This window comes from Manacus candei, unplaced genomic scaffold, assembly GCF_025592945.1.
Source record: "Manacus candei isolate 608988 ecotype Guabito, Panama unplaced genomic scaffold, ASM2559294v1 h1tg000029l, whole genome shotgun sequence".
In the NCBI taxonomy this organism is placed as follows: Eukaryota; Metazoa; Chordata; class Aves; order Passeriformes; family Pipridae; genus Manacus; species Manacus candei.
In genome coordinates, this window is record NW_026138077.1 from 1,680,479 (window position 1) to 1,694,896 (window position 14,418).

General features: G+C 57.4%; 1 protein-coding gene across 1 annotated transcript; it reads left to right on the forward strand.

Annotated features, from left to right (window-relative positions):
* The first annotated feature begins 1,309 nt into the window (after positions 1 to 1,309).
* Positions 1,310 to 9,685, forward strand: LOC127472603 (maestro heat-like repeat-containing protein family member 6). The gene is made up of 20 exons (XM_051791064.1): positions 1,310 to 2,095; positions 2,179 to 2,901; positions 3,120 to 3,184; positions 3,299 to 3,616; positions 5,051 to 5,198; positions 5,417 to 5,481; positions 5,596 to 5,706; positions 5,873 to 6,021; positions 6,177 to 6,324; positions 6,575 to 6,762; positions 6,850 to 6,987; positions 7,148 to 7,262; positions 7,390 to 7,527; positions 7,781 to 7,993; positions 8,126 to 8,281; positions 8,446 to 8,547; positions 8,775 to 8,877; positions 9,105 to 9,161; positions 9,460 to 9,536; positions 9,638 to 9,685. Exons 2-20 carry the CDS (start codon positions 2,787 to 2,789, stop codon positions 9,683 to 9,685), a joined length of 2,454 nt encoding a protein of 817 aa, XP_051647024.1. The 5' UTR covers positions 1,310 to 2,095; positions 2,179 to 2,786.
* The last annotated feature ends 4,733 nt before the right edge of the window (positions 9,686 to 14,418 follow it).

Here is a 14,418-nt window from a genome sequence, read left to right on the forward strand (position 1 = left end):
GGCAGCAGCGTCCTCCGGGCACTGCTACTGCAGAAAAGCGTCGGAACTTGGGATTTCAACCGCCCAGATTTCCTCCAGGAAACACCCACAAAGCTGCATCGCTCCTAAAGTTACTTTTATGGACATTTCCCCCCCCCCCGAAATATTTCTCCCTGGAAAAATAACTTCCCAGGATGCAATTAAAACAGGTCTGGCCCTGGCCCCCTTTAAGTACTTCACCAAATGGCCCACGAAAGGCAGGAATGAAAGGCAGCTTTGTTGGAATTTCTTCCTGACAATCTGCATGAATTTGAAAATGGGACATTGATCTGGGGGGTGGGTGGTGCTGAAAATGGCTGGGGATAAGGCTGAGCTTGGCTAGGCTCAGCTTTGGGGGGAGTCTGTGCCAGTAAAGGGCTTGGAAAATCTAAATAATCTTGGGCTGAGCTGATCAAGGCAATGGGAATCCCATTCCAGACCTATGAATTCCAGCAACAACCAGGGACTGGTGACTGTCTTTTAATATATATATTATTAAAACATACTTTGTATGTCAAAGGAAGCTGTTTTGGCTTTCTATCATGGATTAGATATTTATTTATGATGTCTCTTAGATCCAATGTTCTAAACATGGTATTTTCACAAGCTGCAGTTGAAGCCCTTCATGGGTTTTAATCCTTTGTTTCTGGCAGAAGTGGTTTTTTCTCCCACCTCACACAGGATCCCAGAGCTCTTTCCGTGATTCCCTTGTACTGTTTCCCAGAGTTCTTTTTTAATAGAGGTGTTTGAAATCCCCAGTAACGTATCATTCCATCTTAGCAATTAGACCTGAGCCCAAGGGATTTATAGCAAACACTGGCAGAGCTCTCTGCCTTTCTGGAGCTGGGATGTCAGTGGGTTGGTCCCTGCAGGAAGGTCCCTTCCCCGTTTTGCAGTGGAGGCAGGAGGCCTGGGGTGCCCACGCTGTACCCACGTAACCTCTCGTGGTCTATGGGATTTGTGCAAGGCTCTAAGAGAGTGGCAAGCACCAGAGCAGCCGGCTGGCAGGGAACCAGGGGGCTGCCCAGGGGCTGCTTATGGCCTCTGCCATGCATTGGTAGGGAATGGAAAGACCAAAGCCTGATCGTCTAGCAGCAAAACCTGAGCTTGTGAGCTGGGAACAAAGGAAAAAGCAGCAGAAGCTGAAGCAAAGCAGGGACTCATATGGCTGAGATTCAGGGATGTAGAGAAGTCAGCACTGTGCTGTCTGCTGCAAAGATGGCCCAGTTCACAAGCTCAGGTTTTGCTGCTAGAGGATCTACCTTGGGCTTGCTGGAGCCCATTCCCTACCAATGTACGGCCCCCCATTGCTCTTGTATCAAGTGTTCTGCACCCGTGGCAACACGTGTGCCCTGTGTCCATGTGGGAGCAGCAACCGGCAAAAGACGTCTGCTGCCAGCACTTGTCTTGGCTGCTCCTTCAGGAGGCTGGCACCTTAATCAGAGACAGGGAACATGTTTGCATCCCTGAGTTCTCCCTGTCCCCTTCACTTTCCCCAATGCCCTGGCTATCAGCTGGGAGTCACAGCCGGACATGCAGAACCTGGAGCTTTGAATATCAGACTGGGCAGCTTTTATTTTGCAGAGTGCAAGAAAAAAGTCCAAATAACACAAGGAAACTTGACAGGATGTCTGACCAATCTAATCTTCCTGCAAAACTCAGCTACTGAGAGTGGTTTTGTGCTGCCCAAAAAAAATCATTCCCACAAGGAGAATGTGTTTCTGCCTTCTGACAGCTGCCGAGCAGGGCCACCAATTGCTCCAGCTGCCACTCCCAGCAGCCCCCTGCAAGAGCACAGACATCAGTGCCCGTTGGCTTTGGCTGCCCTGGGGCAGAGAAGTGTCCCGGGGACACAGCTGTGTGGGGCAGGAGATGGGCACCAGCCCTGCCAGGACTGGGGGCGGTGGCAGGTCTCCTTGGGCGAGGACTTGCCAGAGCTGCTGATTTTGGTGCAGCCCCGGGCAATGGGGTGGGAGCAGCATTGGTGCCCTCGCCCCCACGTTCCTTCTGTGTGTCACAGCCCCGTGTTCGGGAGGGCCACCAGCCGGCACTTCTCCCAAGGAGCCCGTGCCAGCTCGTGTGGAGGCCCCGTGGCCTTCCTGCTGCGGCTGCCTCGGCAGCCGAGGGGGCTCCTTCTGCTGCCGTGGGCAGGCACAGCAGGGGAGGGTTTGCTTAGTTTTTCAACTGTGCCTAAAGTTCGTGTCCAGCTGTCTTAGATACTTTGGAGAAGGGACTCCTTCCCGCCTGGGGCAGGTTGACCAGGCTGGGGGAGTCCCCAGGGCACGTGGCAGTGTGTCACAGGGCCCTTTGTGACACGTGATAACTTAGTAGTGGTGGTGAGGTGGCCACGCCTCAGTGCTCCTCGGAGCTGGCGATGGGACGGACGGGACAGAGCGGTGCTGTGCGGAGCCCCCGTGCAGCCAACTCGTTCCTTGCTAACCCGGAGCGTTTTGAAGGCGTTTCTTTTGTGCGAGCGTCCTCGAGGCCAGACCGCGGGACTTGGTGACACGGAGCTTTTGCGAAGTGTCTCCAATCCCTGCGGCAGCTGCCCTTGAGGCCACACTTCAGGACTTGACAACCTATACTGTCTCCTAGGCTTATCTCTTTCAGGTGCCCTCGAGGCCAGACCGCAGGATTGGTGACCCGGAAATTTTCCGGAGTCTCCAATCCCTGTGGTAGGTGGCTTCAAGGGCAGCCTGCCGGACTTGGTGACCCAGAGATCTTCCGAGGTGTCTCTCCCTTGCAGGTGCCCTCCAAGCACCTGTGAGATGGCAGGAAGACACCTGAGTCTGCTCAAACCCTTTCGGATGAAGAAGGAAGGCCCTGGGACTGCCCCAGCACAGCACCCTGAGGAGGTGGAGCAGTCCCAGCCCCTGCAGGAGGGTGAGTGGCACAGCTGGGCCACAGGGCTGGTGGCTGCAGCCAGATGGGCCTCATCCCATCCCATCTCCTGTGGACATGGCCAGGGAAAGGGAGGGGGGAAGAGGGCCCGAGGCTGATCCATGCACTGGGCATCCCGGGGCTGTGGAGTCCAGGGCTGGGCCGTGTTCTCCGGCCTGTCCCACAGTCCCTGAGCTCTGACCACACTCACTCTTTGCCAGATCCAGGACGGGACCGGACACAAGACCAGGACCGTGCCCGTGGACGCTTCCGCAGGGCAGCACAGGTACCTGCAGCCACGGCCTCCTGGGCTGGGCCTGCTGTCCCTGCTCTGCCTGGCACTGCTGTCGGAGCTCTCCATGGCACATCCCTCTCTTCCCTGCTTTCTGTTCTTCTGCAGGCCTTTCTGAAATTCTTGGGCATTCGCCATAGAAAGACCAAGATCACACCAGCCGAGGTCACGGCACAGCCTGACCCCACGCCGAGTGAGCTCAAGGCGCACCCTGAAGTCGGCACCGCGTTGACTGACGGCACAGCAAACTGTGACAGCGCGGTGACCGATGACGGGACAAAATCCAACACCGCCCTGCCTGAACTCACCATGGAGGCTGATGGTGCAATGACTGAGGGCATCGCAGACACTGAGAGCACACCCGTTCAGTGCCTGCCTGATGCTCTCAGTCTGGAGGTTCTTGATGAAGGAGTTGTCTCTGCTCAAGTAAGCAGCCTGTGGGCAGGGATTGTGTGGGCCCTCAAGCTGGGTCTGCTGGGCCCCTCAGCCTTTGAGGCCGGCACAGTGTGGTGGGAAGGGAAGCACTTCTCAGGGGAAACTGGGCAAGTTGCTCCCTCTGGCAGCTCTTGAACTGCTCCATGTCCCCTCCAGGCCAGACTGTGGGACTTGATGGCCTGGAGCATTCTGAACACTCCTCTATTGCAGATGACTTCAAGGCACTTCTGCAGGATTTGGTCACCCAGAGATTTTCCATGCCATCTCTCCTGCAGGTAGCCATGGAGCCAGCCAGAGACATGGAGCAGAGACCTCCCAGTGTGCCCAAGATGGCATGGATGGAGGAGGAGGAGGAGGAAAGCCCTGGGCCTGCCCCAGCACAACACCCTGAGGAGGTGGAGCAGTCCCAGCCCCTGCAGGAGGGTGAGTGGCAGAGCTGGGCCACAGGGCTGGTGGCTGCAGCCAGATGGGCCTCATCCCATCCCATCCCATCCCATCCCATCCCATCCCATCCCATCCCATCCCATCCCATCCCATCCCATCCCATCCCATCCCATCCCATGACATCCCATCCAATCCCATCCCATCTCCTGTGGACATGGCCAGGGAAAGGGAGGGGGAAGGAGGGCCCGGGGCTGATCCCTGGCAGCTCCATGCACTGGGCATGCTGGGTCTGGCCCTGCCTGTGGATGCAGGGCTGGGCCGTGTTCTCCGGCCTGTCCCGCAGCCCCTCAGCTCTGACCGCGCTCGCTCTTTGCCACATCCAGGACGAGACCGGACACAAGACCAGGACCGTGCCCCTGGCCACTTCCGCAGGGCAGCACAGGTACCTGCAGCCACGGCCTCCTGGGCTGGGCCTGCTGTCCCTGCTCTGCCTGGCACCACTGTCGGAGCTCTCCATGGCACATCCCGCTGTTCCCTGCCCTTCGTTCTCTTGCAGTGGTTGCTGAACTCCAATCCCGTTTGGCGTAGAAAGGCCAGGACCTCACCATCCAAGGCCATGGCACAGCCTGAGCCCAGCCTAATCAAGGCTGACAGTCCAATGACTGAGGGCATCACAGACACTGACACAACACCCGTTCAGCGCCTGCCTGATGCTCCCAGTGTGGAAGTTCTCGATGAGGGAGTTGTCTCTGCTCAAGTAAGCAACCTGTGGGCGGGGATTGTGTGGCCCCTCAAGCTGGGTCTGCTGGGACCCTCAACCTTTGAGGCTGGCACAGTGTGGTGGGAAGGGAAGCACTTCTCAGGGGAAACTGGGCAAGTTGCTCCCTCTGGCAACTCTTGAACTGCTCCATGTCCCCTCCAGGCCAGACTGTGGGACTTGATGGCCTGGAGCATTCTGAACACTCCTCTATTGCAGATGACTTCAAGGCACTTCTGCAGGATTTGGTCACCCAGACATTTTCCATGCCATCTCTCCTGCAGGTAGCCATGGAGCCAGCCAGAGACATGGAGCAGAGACCTCCCAGTGTGCCCAAGATGGCATGGATGAAGGAGGAGGAGGAGGAAAGCCCTGGGCCTGCCCCAGCACAACACCCTGAGGAGGTGGAGCAGTCCCAGCCCCTGCAGGAGGGTGAGTGGCACAGCTGGGCCACAGGGCTGGTGGCTGCAGCCAGATGGGCCCCATCCCATCCCATCTCCTGTGGACATGGCCAGGGAAAGGGAGGGGGGAAGAGGGCCTGAGGCTGATCCATGCACTGGGCATCCCGGGGCTGTGGAGCGCAGGGCTGGGCCGTGTTCTCCGGCCTGTCCCACAGTCCCTGAGCTCTGACCACACTCACTCTTTGCCAGATCCAGGCCGGGACCAGACACAAGAACAGGACCGTGCCCGTGGACGCTTCTGCAGGGCAGCACAGGTACCTGCAGCCACGGCCTCCTGGGCTGGGCCTGCTGTCCCTGCTCAGCCTGGCACCGCTGTCGGAGCTCTCCAGGGCACATCCCTCTCTTCCCTGCTCTCCGTTCTTCTGCAGAGATTGCTGAACTCCAATCCCATTCAGCATAGAAAGGCCAGGACCTCACCAACTGAGGTTCCCGATGCTCCCAGTGTGGACGTTCTTGGGGAGGGAGTTGTCTTTACTCAAGTAAGCATCCTGTGGGCAGGGACTGTGTGGCCCCTCAAGCTGGATCTGCTGGGCCCCCTCAGCCTTTGAGGCCGGCACAGTGTGGTGGGAAGGGAAGCACTTCTCGGGGGAAGGTGGGAAATTTTCCCTCTGGCAGCTCTCCAGCTCTCCCCTGCGTGCCCTCCAGGTGCCAGCTGTGGTGAGGTCCATCCACTGGTGGCTGACTGCCAATGTGTCTGCTGGGTCAGTGCTGGATAACACCCTTCTAGCACTGACCCAGGCACACCCCGCGGATGTCGCCATCAGCCTCCTGCGCTGTGCCCCCTCATGTGACAGGTACGGGCCCCACCTGCCTTGAGGGCTCTCCAGCCTTTAGAACCCATCACCCCCTGCCCCTGAAAGCACTGTGGCTCTGTCACCCGGCCCCTGCAGCTGCCCAGGTCAGGGCGCTGTGCTCGAGAGCCCCCTGACACAGAGCCCTGACTCCACAGAGCTGCTGCAGTCATGTGGAGGACCATCGCCTCGTCGAGAACGACCCTGGAGAAGGTGCTGCCAACGCTGCTCTCTGTGATGGAGGACTGGCCATGGCACAGCACCCGCACCTCTGATGGGGACAACACCGATGTCTTTGCCCTGGCTGTGAGTTTCTGGAACCTTTGCTTGCCCCCAGGTTGCCTCTCTGGCAGCTCTCCATCCTCCCCCAGCATGGCATCTCCCTGCCCATCTCCCTGCAGGCACTGGGCTGGAAATGTGGGTTAGCAGCAGGTTCAGGGGCACCAGGCTGGGCGCTCCCCCCGAGTCTCTCCTGGCCTCCCCCTCCCACGCTTGGGCCCTGCCACATGGAAGTCCGGGCACTGAGCGCTGTGTCCGGGTGGTTTATCTTTTGCAGGCAACTCTGGCACTGTGGACGATTGTGCAGGAGCCCCAGTGCCCAGGGCCATTGATGGAGTATTCCCCCCATCTCCTCGTGGCTCTGCTCTTCCAAGTTTTCATCACCACAGAGCAGATGTCCGAGGAGGTTGACAGCTTCTGGAGGGGATGCCGGGAGGAACACGACCTTCCCATTGACCCCAACAGGTGCTCCATCCCAGTCCTCCCCACCCTCCCATGCCCTCGGGGTGGCTCAGGGCTCCCAGCATGACCTGGGCTTTGCTCTGCACACAGATTTGCAGTGCTGAGCATGAAGGCCCTGCTCTGCTGCCTGCACTGTGAGGATGTGGTGCGTTCAGTGGACCACAATCGTGGCTGGGCGAGGCTCCTCAATGCTCGCAGCCGCCGCTACGCAGTGGCTCTGCTGGCCAGGTGAGACCCCCTTGTCCCCGCTGTCCCTGTCCTTTCTGCCTCCCAGAGTGCCCTCGATCCCTCCTGGGTTGGTGGGGAAAGACCAGGGCCCTGTGAGTCTGTCCTGGGAGAGGTTTGCCCACCGGGCTCGGAGTCAGTGGTGCCTTTTTCCCCCTGTCAGGGAGATGCGCCGTGTTTCCAGCCCCTTGTGTTCCCGCATCACACTCCACCTGCTGGAGCTGCTGAGCAGGGAGGAGCCGTGCTGGGACCTCCCTGCTATGGCATTCCTTGTGGAGGTGAGCCTGATGGCGAGCACTGCCTCACCGAGCTGCCTCCACCTCTCTGGCCTCTTGGAGGACCCAGCCCTGTGCGGGTCTGGGCTCCTGCCAGCCGGGCACCCCATCACTGCTCTGTGCCTTTCAGGTCCTGGACTGCCTGGACATGCGTGACTGGGGAGGCAACGTTCTGCAGAGCCTTTCAAGGCACCTCTGGAGCGAGTGCCCAGAGAGGCGTCGCCTGGCGCTCCGAGGGCTCCTGGTGCTCAGCCAGGATTCTGGGATGGTGAGGAGGGGGAAGGGGCTGAAGCCGTGCGGGCAGCGTGGGGCTACGTAACACAGTCTCTTGGGCTTGGCCTGGCTTCGGGAGCTGTGGCAGCTGCTGCCAGCTCTGCTGCCTCCCTATTCAGCTGCCAGAGTCCCTCGGCACAGGCCTTTGGGCTCCGGGCCCCGCGGCAGCACGTGGGGCTGCCCCGCTGGAGCGGGGTTGGGGCTGAAGCCGTTCATGGCTTCACAGCACAGCCTTGTGTTCCTCACAGGCCAAGCGCATCTGGAGCCTGTTGGACAGCCTGGTGCAGCTCCTGGGGGACGAGGACAGAGATACGGTTTGGATGACACTCTCTGTGCTCGACAATGTGCTCTGGAGCAGTGTCTGGACACAGCTGCAGAAGAGGGTCCACAGCAAAGACCCTCTAATATCCACCCCCACCGGCCTGCAGTTGGCTGAGGCGCTCCGGCCACTCTTTGACCACGTAAGGCTCTGTGCCCCCACCGTGGGCTCTGGGTGCTGCTGGGAAACTTTGTGCCCTGTGGATTTTCAAGTCTGTGCCCACTGGGGCCTGGAGAAGCTGATACTGAGGTCTTTTCCTCTTTCTTTCCACCAGGAGGACAGCAGTGTGCGGGAGGGCTCCATGGTCATCTTCACACGTGTGATGAAACTGATAGAGAGAGCGGGAAAGAGCCCCCTGAAGCCACACGTGTGCCTGAGCCTGCTCCCGCTCTACTTCCACCGGCACGATGAGAACCCGGTCGTGAAAAAGGTGAGGACTCGTGGGCTCTGGTGTCCCATGGGAGGGGGCTGGGCTGCCTCTTGGCCTGGCACATTGTGGGCTCTGGGCTCCAGTCTCCTCCTGGCCTTGGTCCAGGGACACGGGTCCTGTGCCCTGGGCTGCAGTGCCATGTCCTGGTCTCTGTTGCTCTGCAGGCCTCTCGGGAAGCGCTGCTTCGTGCAGTGTGGTTCCTGAAGAGGAGGGACCTTGTGAAGCTGCTGAAGACAGAGCAGCCTTGGAGGTTCAGTGAGTGCCTGGTAAGGACGACCCCAAAGCCGCAGTCCCCGATGCCCAGAGTGCGGGGTTGGCACTGTGCCCCTGCCCACTGCTGCAGCCGCCCGCGGGACAGCAGCCTGCGCCCCACCCGCTGCTGCCAAGCCTGGGGTGTGCGGGCAGGGGAGGCCAGTGCTGGGCGCAGGCAGCACCCGGCCAAGGGGCAGAGCCCCAGCCAACCCTTCCCTCTCTGCCCTGCCGCTCTCTCCAGCTGAAAACAGACCGGAGCCGAGTGGCCAAGTACGTGGACCAGGCCCTGCCGTATCTGTGGAGCCCACAGCAACCCCTGCGAGAGGCGGCTGTCAAGTTCATGGGTGAGCCACAAGGTCCCTCCCGCCCCACTGCAGCTCGGCCCAGGGATGTGCTGGGGAGCCCCGAGTGCCCTGGTGGCTGCCGCCCTGTGCCAGCCCAGCCCTGGGGCGTCCCGAGGCGGGAAGGCCCCGGGCTCAGCCCTGCCAGGGCAGGAGGGTGCGTGGCCGGGCCGGCAGCGCCCCGGGGGGGAGCTGTGCCGCTGGGGCCCTGACAGGGTCTGTGTTCCCAGGGATGGCCGGCAGGTACCTGAAGGGACAGCGGGAAGAGCTGCAGATCGTCATCGATGGTGAGTGAGGGCAGTGGGGCTGGTGAGGGGAGCACAGAGCCCGGGGCAGGGAGCTGCAATCCTGCCCTGGCTGCGCAGGGCTCTGCTCCCTGCCCGGACGAGGGGCAGTGCGGGCAGAGCAGAGAGAGATTTCAGGGGCATGGGAGGTTTTGGTGGCCATCACCTTCCAGCTGATCCTGTTGGGCCCTGCTCCCTCCTGGCAACAGCAAGAGCTGGGTGGGATGGCCCTGGCAGGAGGGGCTCCTCGGGTCCCCACCGATCTGGGCTCTGACCTTGTCTCTGTTCCTCTCTGTTCCAGCCCTTCAAGCCACGACAGATGACAGCAGCCCCACTGTCTCAAACCTGGCACTTAAAAACATCAACTTCCTTAGAGCTGTACAGAGAGCTCCCTACCTCCAGCAGCTCCGAGACCAGCTCTGCAGGGCATGGAGTACCCGGCCTTCTGTGTGGGGCTGTGTGTACCTGTGCTGCTGTAGCTGTGTGGAGAGCTGATGCAGGCAGCTCTGTCTGTTGGGGCCACCTGAGCCTGTGGGGAAGACGCCTCTTCTCCGCAAGCCCTTCCTATTACACTAGCATAGGAATATTAAATAAGTCTTGTCATCTACAGAGCCCTAGGAGCTTTTTTTGGGTGCCCGGTGTCCACAGGGCATCTGGGAAGAGGGAAAAAAGGGCCCTTGTGCTCAGCAACACTTGCCCAGGTGTGCAGTGCGGAAGGTCAGTCAGACTCCCAAAACTGAACATGGATGAAGATTCCTTCCAGATAAAAGGTGCCAGGACAGAAAGCTCTTGCTGCCCATGGAGTGCCTGGGCTGGCCCACCAACTGCACTTGAAACCCAAAGGTTGCAGGCTTTCTTTCCTGGGGAAAAGGGCTGTTGTTCTCTTTTTTGAGCCCTGTGCTTAAATTTTCAGTCCAACTCCCAAAATTGAACATGGACTAAGATTCCTCCCAGAAAACAGTTCCAGGACAGAGAGCTCTTGCTGCCCATGGGGTGCCCGGGCTGGACCACCAACTGCAACTAACAGCCAAAGGTTACAGGCTTTCTTTCCTGTGGGAAAGGGCTCTTGTTCCCTTTTTTCAACCCTGCGCTAAAATTGCCAGTCCCACTCCCAAAACTGAACCCAGACAAAGATTCCTCCCAGACAAAAGGAGCCACCACAGAAAGCTCTTGCTGCTCGTGGAGTGCCCAGGCTGGCCCACCAACTGCACCAGAAAACCAGAAGGTAAAGGCTTTTTTTCCTGTGGGAAAGGGCTGTTGTTGGCTTTTCGGAGTCCTGTGCTGAAATTGCCAGTCCCACTCCCAAAATTGAACTCGGACAAAGATTCCTCCCAGACAAAAGGTGCCACCACAGAAAGCTCTTACTGCCCATGGAGTGCCCAGTCTGGCCCACTAATTACACCTGAAACCCAAAGGTTGCAGGCTTTCTTTCCTGAGGGAAAGGGCTCTTGTTCGCTTTTTTCAGCCCCGCGCAGAAATTGCCAGTCCGACTGTGGTGGTTTCAAGCTTGGCTCCCTGCTAAGTCCCCAACACCACAGCAAAAGCTTCCCCTCCAAGGGAAAAGAAAAAAAAATACCAAGAGAACTGAAATAAGAGGACTAAAGCAATATATATTTTGCCCCTCCTTCTGCACTGACCTTGGGGTCTACATTGCTGTTCCTGTGTCCTCACTCCACTCCTCCCTGGCTGGAATTCTCTCTGTGCCACAACCTTCTGTTCCTAAATATGTTATCCCAGAGGCGTTACTGTCACTCCTGATGGGCTGACCCTTGGTCAGTGGCAGGAAGCCCCTCCTGGAGCCGGCTGGCACTGGCTCCATGGGACAGGGGAAGCTGCTGGCAGCTTCTCACAGAAGCCACCCCTGTAGCTCCCCTGCTACCAAACCCCAGCCACAGAATCCACTACACCCCTGATCTGGTACCTTTTGGGTTTCATCTCATTCATCCCTTTCACCTTTTCTTCTTTCCCAGTAGGGCCACAAGCTAAAAGCAAAAAATTCCCTTCCAACCCAAAGCATTCCATGATTCTCAAAGCCAAAATTGCCCCTTCGTAGCAGCATTAAAAGCCCTCTGATGGGGTTTTATTGCTCTGTTGCTGTGCTGGGCACATCTCTCTGTCCCTCAGATTTTATCTGCTGTGTCTCTCAAGCACAGCAGGAGGACATTTCTGACATATCCCCACTCCATGACCCAGTTTTGAGTGGGGAAAGAGGAAATTTGGGTCACTCGTTTAAAGCATCACTGGTAGGAGGGGCTGGAAGAAGGACCACCACAACACTCAGGGTTGTTTTTTCATAGAATTGTGGAATTGTTTGCATTGGAAGGGACCTTAAAGCTCATCCCATTTGCAGGGACACCTCCCACTGTCCCAGGTTGCTCCAAGCCCAGTCCTTAGACACTTCCAGGGATGGGGAGGCCATGACCTCAGGGAGCCACAAGCCTGGGAGCTGATATTTGGTATCTGAGCCATTTTAAACAACTCTGGAGCCGCTTCCACTTAGCAAGAGAGGCAAAATAAGCAGAGAAAAATGATCTTTCCCAAATCCCTTGAAGCAGAACCCCCTTCCCCAGGAGCAGAGGGAGGTGGTCGAACGTGTGGAGTGGAGAGTTAATTGTCACTCCTTAATTAGCTCTGCCACCGCCAGTGGGAGCCGGGCCAGGAGTCGGGAAAACAACTGGGCGAGTGTTTTATGTTCACACCCCACCTCGGAGCGCAGAGCCCGCTGTAAAACAGGCAGGAATGCCGCTGCCTGGAAACCCGCTCGGCATTCCTGCGTCCCTCCTTCCCAAAGACACCTTTCTCCGGGTAATTGTTCCAAACCCGCGGCGTGTCCAGGGAAATCACGGCTTTTAGGGTCTTTTTTTTTTTTTAGCGCTGGGGTTTGAGTAGGGGGGGGAGGTAGTTCTTGGCTTTGTTTAGTTCCCTTAAATCCCCCCTTCCCTGGAACTGCCCAGGGGCTTCTTTTCCCCCTTTTTGCTTCTCTGAAGGCTCAATTCAATAAATACACATCCGGCTCCTTGGGAGCTTAATGAAATTGCGGGAGGCACTTCCAAGAGCAGGATGTTTATTTTTCTCTGCTGCTGCAGGTCCTGCGTGCCCGGAGAGCTCCATAAAGAGCCCCTTGTGCCTGAGCGGGAACGCTGGGGCAGCCGGGAAGTGCTGCACTCACTCAACACCGGGCTCCTCTTACTGCACAGCCGGCTGCCTTTCCAGGGAATTTAGGAAAACGAGCCCAGTGTTAAGGTGGGAAAGTCAAGCACTTGCAAGGCAGATACAGCCTGGAGAGCTGGGTTAATCCACCTGTTTATGGGAGCATATTATGGAGCAGGCTCCTATTTTCCCCTAGTCCTTGCTGCTCAGGTCAGGGAGGTTTCTACCTTCTGACAGAACCCCCCGCCTTTGCAACGTGCTCTCTCCAGAAATGTCCAGCACCAGGGAGCTCCCAGTGCCTGCTCCTGGCTGGACGCAGCAGGTGGGGCATTCCCAAAGGAATGTCCTCTGAAGGAATGGGGAGGTGCAGGTGCTGCCAGGGGGGGGCAGAGGAGCCTTTCAGCCCTGCTGAGCCTTTGGGCATCAGCTCTGCTTTCTGGCCTCATTACTTATTGCTGGTGACACCAAACTGGGCCTCAGTGAGACAGCAGTCCCAAGTCCCTGGGAGCTGCACCCCTGGGCATGGGGCTGGACTGCCTGGAATGTCTTGGTGGGTGGGAATGGATGATCCTTGAAGGCCCCTTCCAGCCCAAACCATTCCATGATTCCTGTGAAATCTTCACTGTTTGATGGGTGGGAATGGATGATCCTTAAAGGTCCCTTCCAGCCCAAACCATTCCATGATTCCTGTGAAATCTTCACTGTTTCCTCTCTCTGTGTTTCAGGAGACAAACACTGGTTTGGGACCCTGAGGTGCAGCGAGGATGGATGGATTCAGAAAATTTGGAAAGATGCAGAAAATTTGGATGCATTCCAATGCCAGGGGTTCATGGTGAGTCCTGTTCCTTTTGGGCCTGGCACTGAACATTCCCAGAATAAACCACTTTCCTTGCCTGAGAGACCTCCAGCCACCAGGCAGAGGATGTGTCACGGCAGCAGTAGTGTTGGGAAATCAGGTCTCTCCTGGCCTGTAATTCCCATTCTGGAAGGGATTTTCCAAAGCATCAGATTAAAAACAACTCATCTGTTTAGTTCTTTCATTTTGGCCTTCCCAGTCGCAATTCCAAAGCTTCTACTGGAAGCCCTTGGTGTGTTTTGGAATGGGAGCTGAGTGCCTTTTCCAGCACCTCTGGCTCTGCTTTCCAGGACACGGGGGTAGGAAATCTCCTTCTTCCCACTGAGGAGGGGGAATGGGCTCTCAGAGAGTGTTGGTCTTGCCTTGGATTTGACATTTTTTCTCAGGAGCTTCCATGTTCAAGGTGCTCAGCTACAGGGAAGGATGAAGTGGGATGAAGTGGCCTCATGGGAAGAGTAAGGGACATGGAATCACAGAGTATCCTGAGTTGGAAAGGACCCACAAGGATCATCCAACTGCTGTGTATGTTGGAAACGGGCTTTTCTCCTCCCCAGCTCTTTCTTTTTTCCCCCCTCTTGCTTTTCCTCGAGTTCTTTTCTGACAATCCCACGCAGGTGCTGAAAGAAGTTCTCCAAAGGGCAAAAGCAAAGGGGTTGGGAACCCTTTCCAGTTTTGTTTTCCCATCCAAATCTGAATATTTTCTGAGGAAGGGAACAAAAAATAACTAAAAATACAAATAAACCCCTTTTGTCTGCAAATCCCCTGGTGGGAGTGGGGGAGGTTGGACTGAAACATTCCTGGGTGACTCATTCCTGGGCGATTTTTTGCCCTGGATGGAAAGTTGTCCTCAGCAAATTAGATGTTCTTTTGTAACCTGCCTGCAGGGAGGTGTTTGGTTTGTTGACTGAGGTAAAGGAGGTGCCTGTTTCTCCTTTGGTATTCCCACGTCTGCCATCAGAGGAAGGCTCCAGGTGGCTGTTTCTCTGGGAAAGCAGTGATAAAAACTCCATGGGTGTTTTCCTGCCCTGCCTCAAGCTGGAGATGGTGCCTCAAACTGTCAGTTGGTGATGCCCCAGGGGAGAAAATCCGTTCAACCACACGTGATCCATGAGCTGGGGACCTGTGGCCAAGGTCCAGGCTGGATCCTCTCCCGTGATGGAGGCGTGGAGAGACTGGAGTACTGGATTTGGGTTCTTCGTGCTCCAGGGTAGAACAGAGGGGAGGAGGAAGGATTTCTAAAGCCAGAGCCTTTCG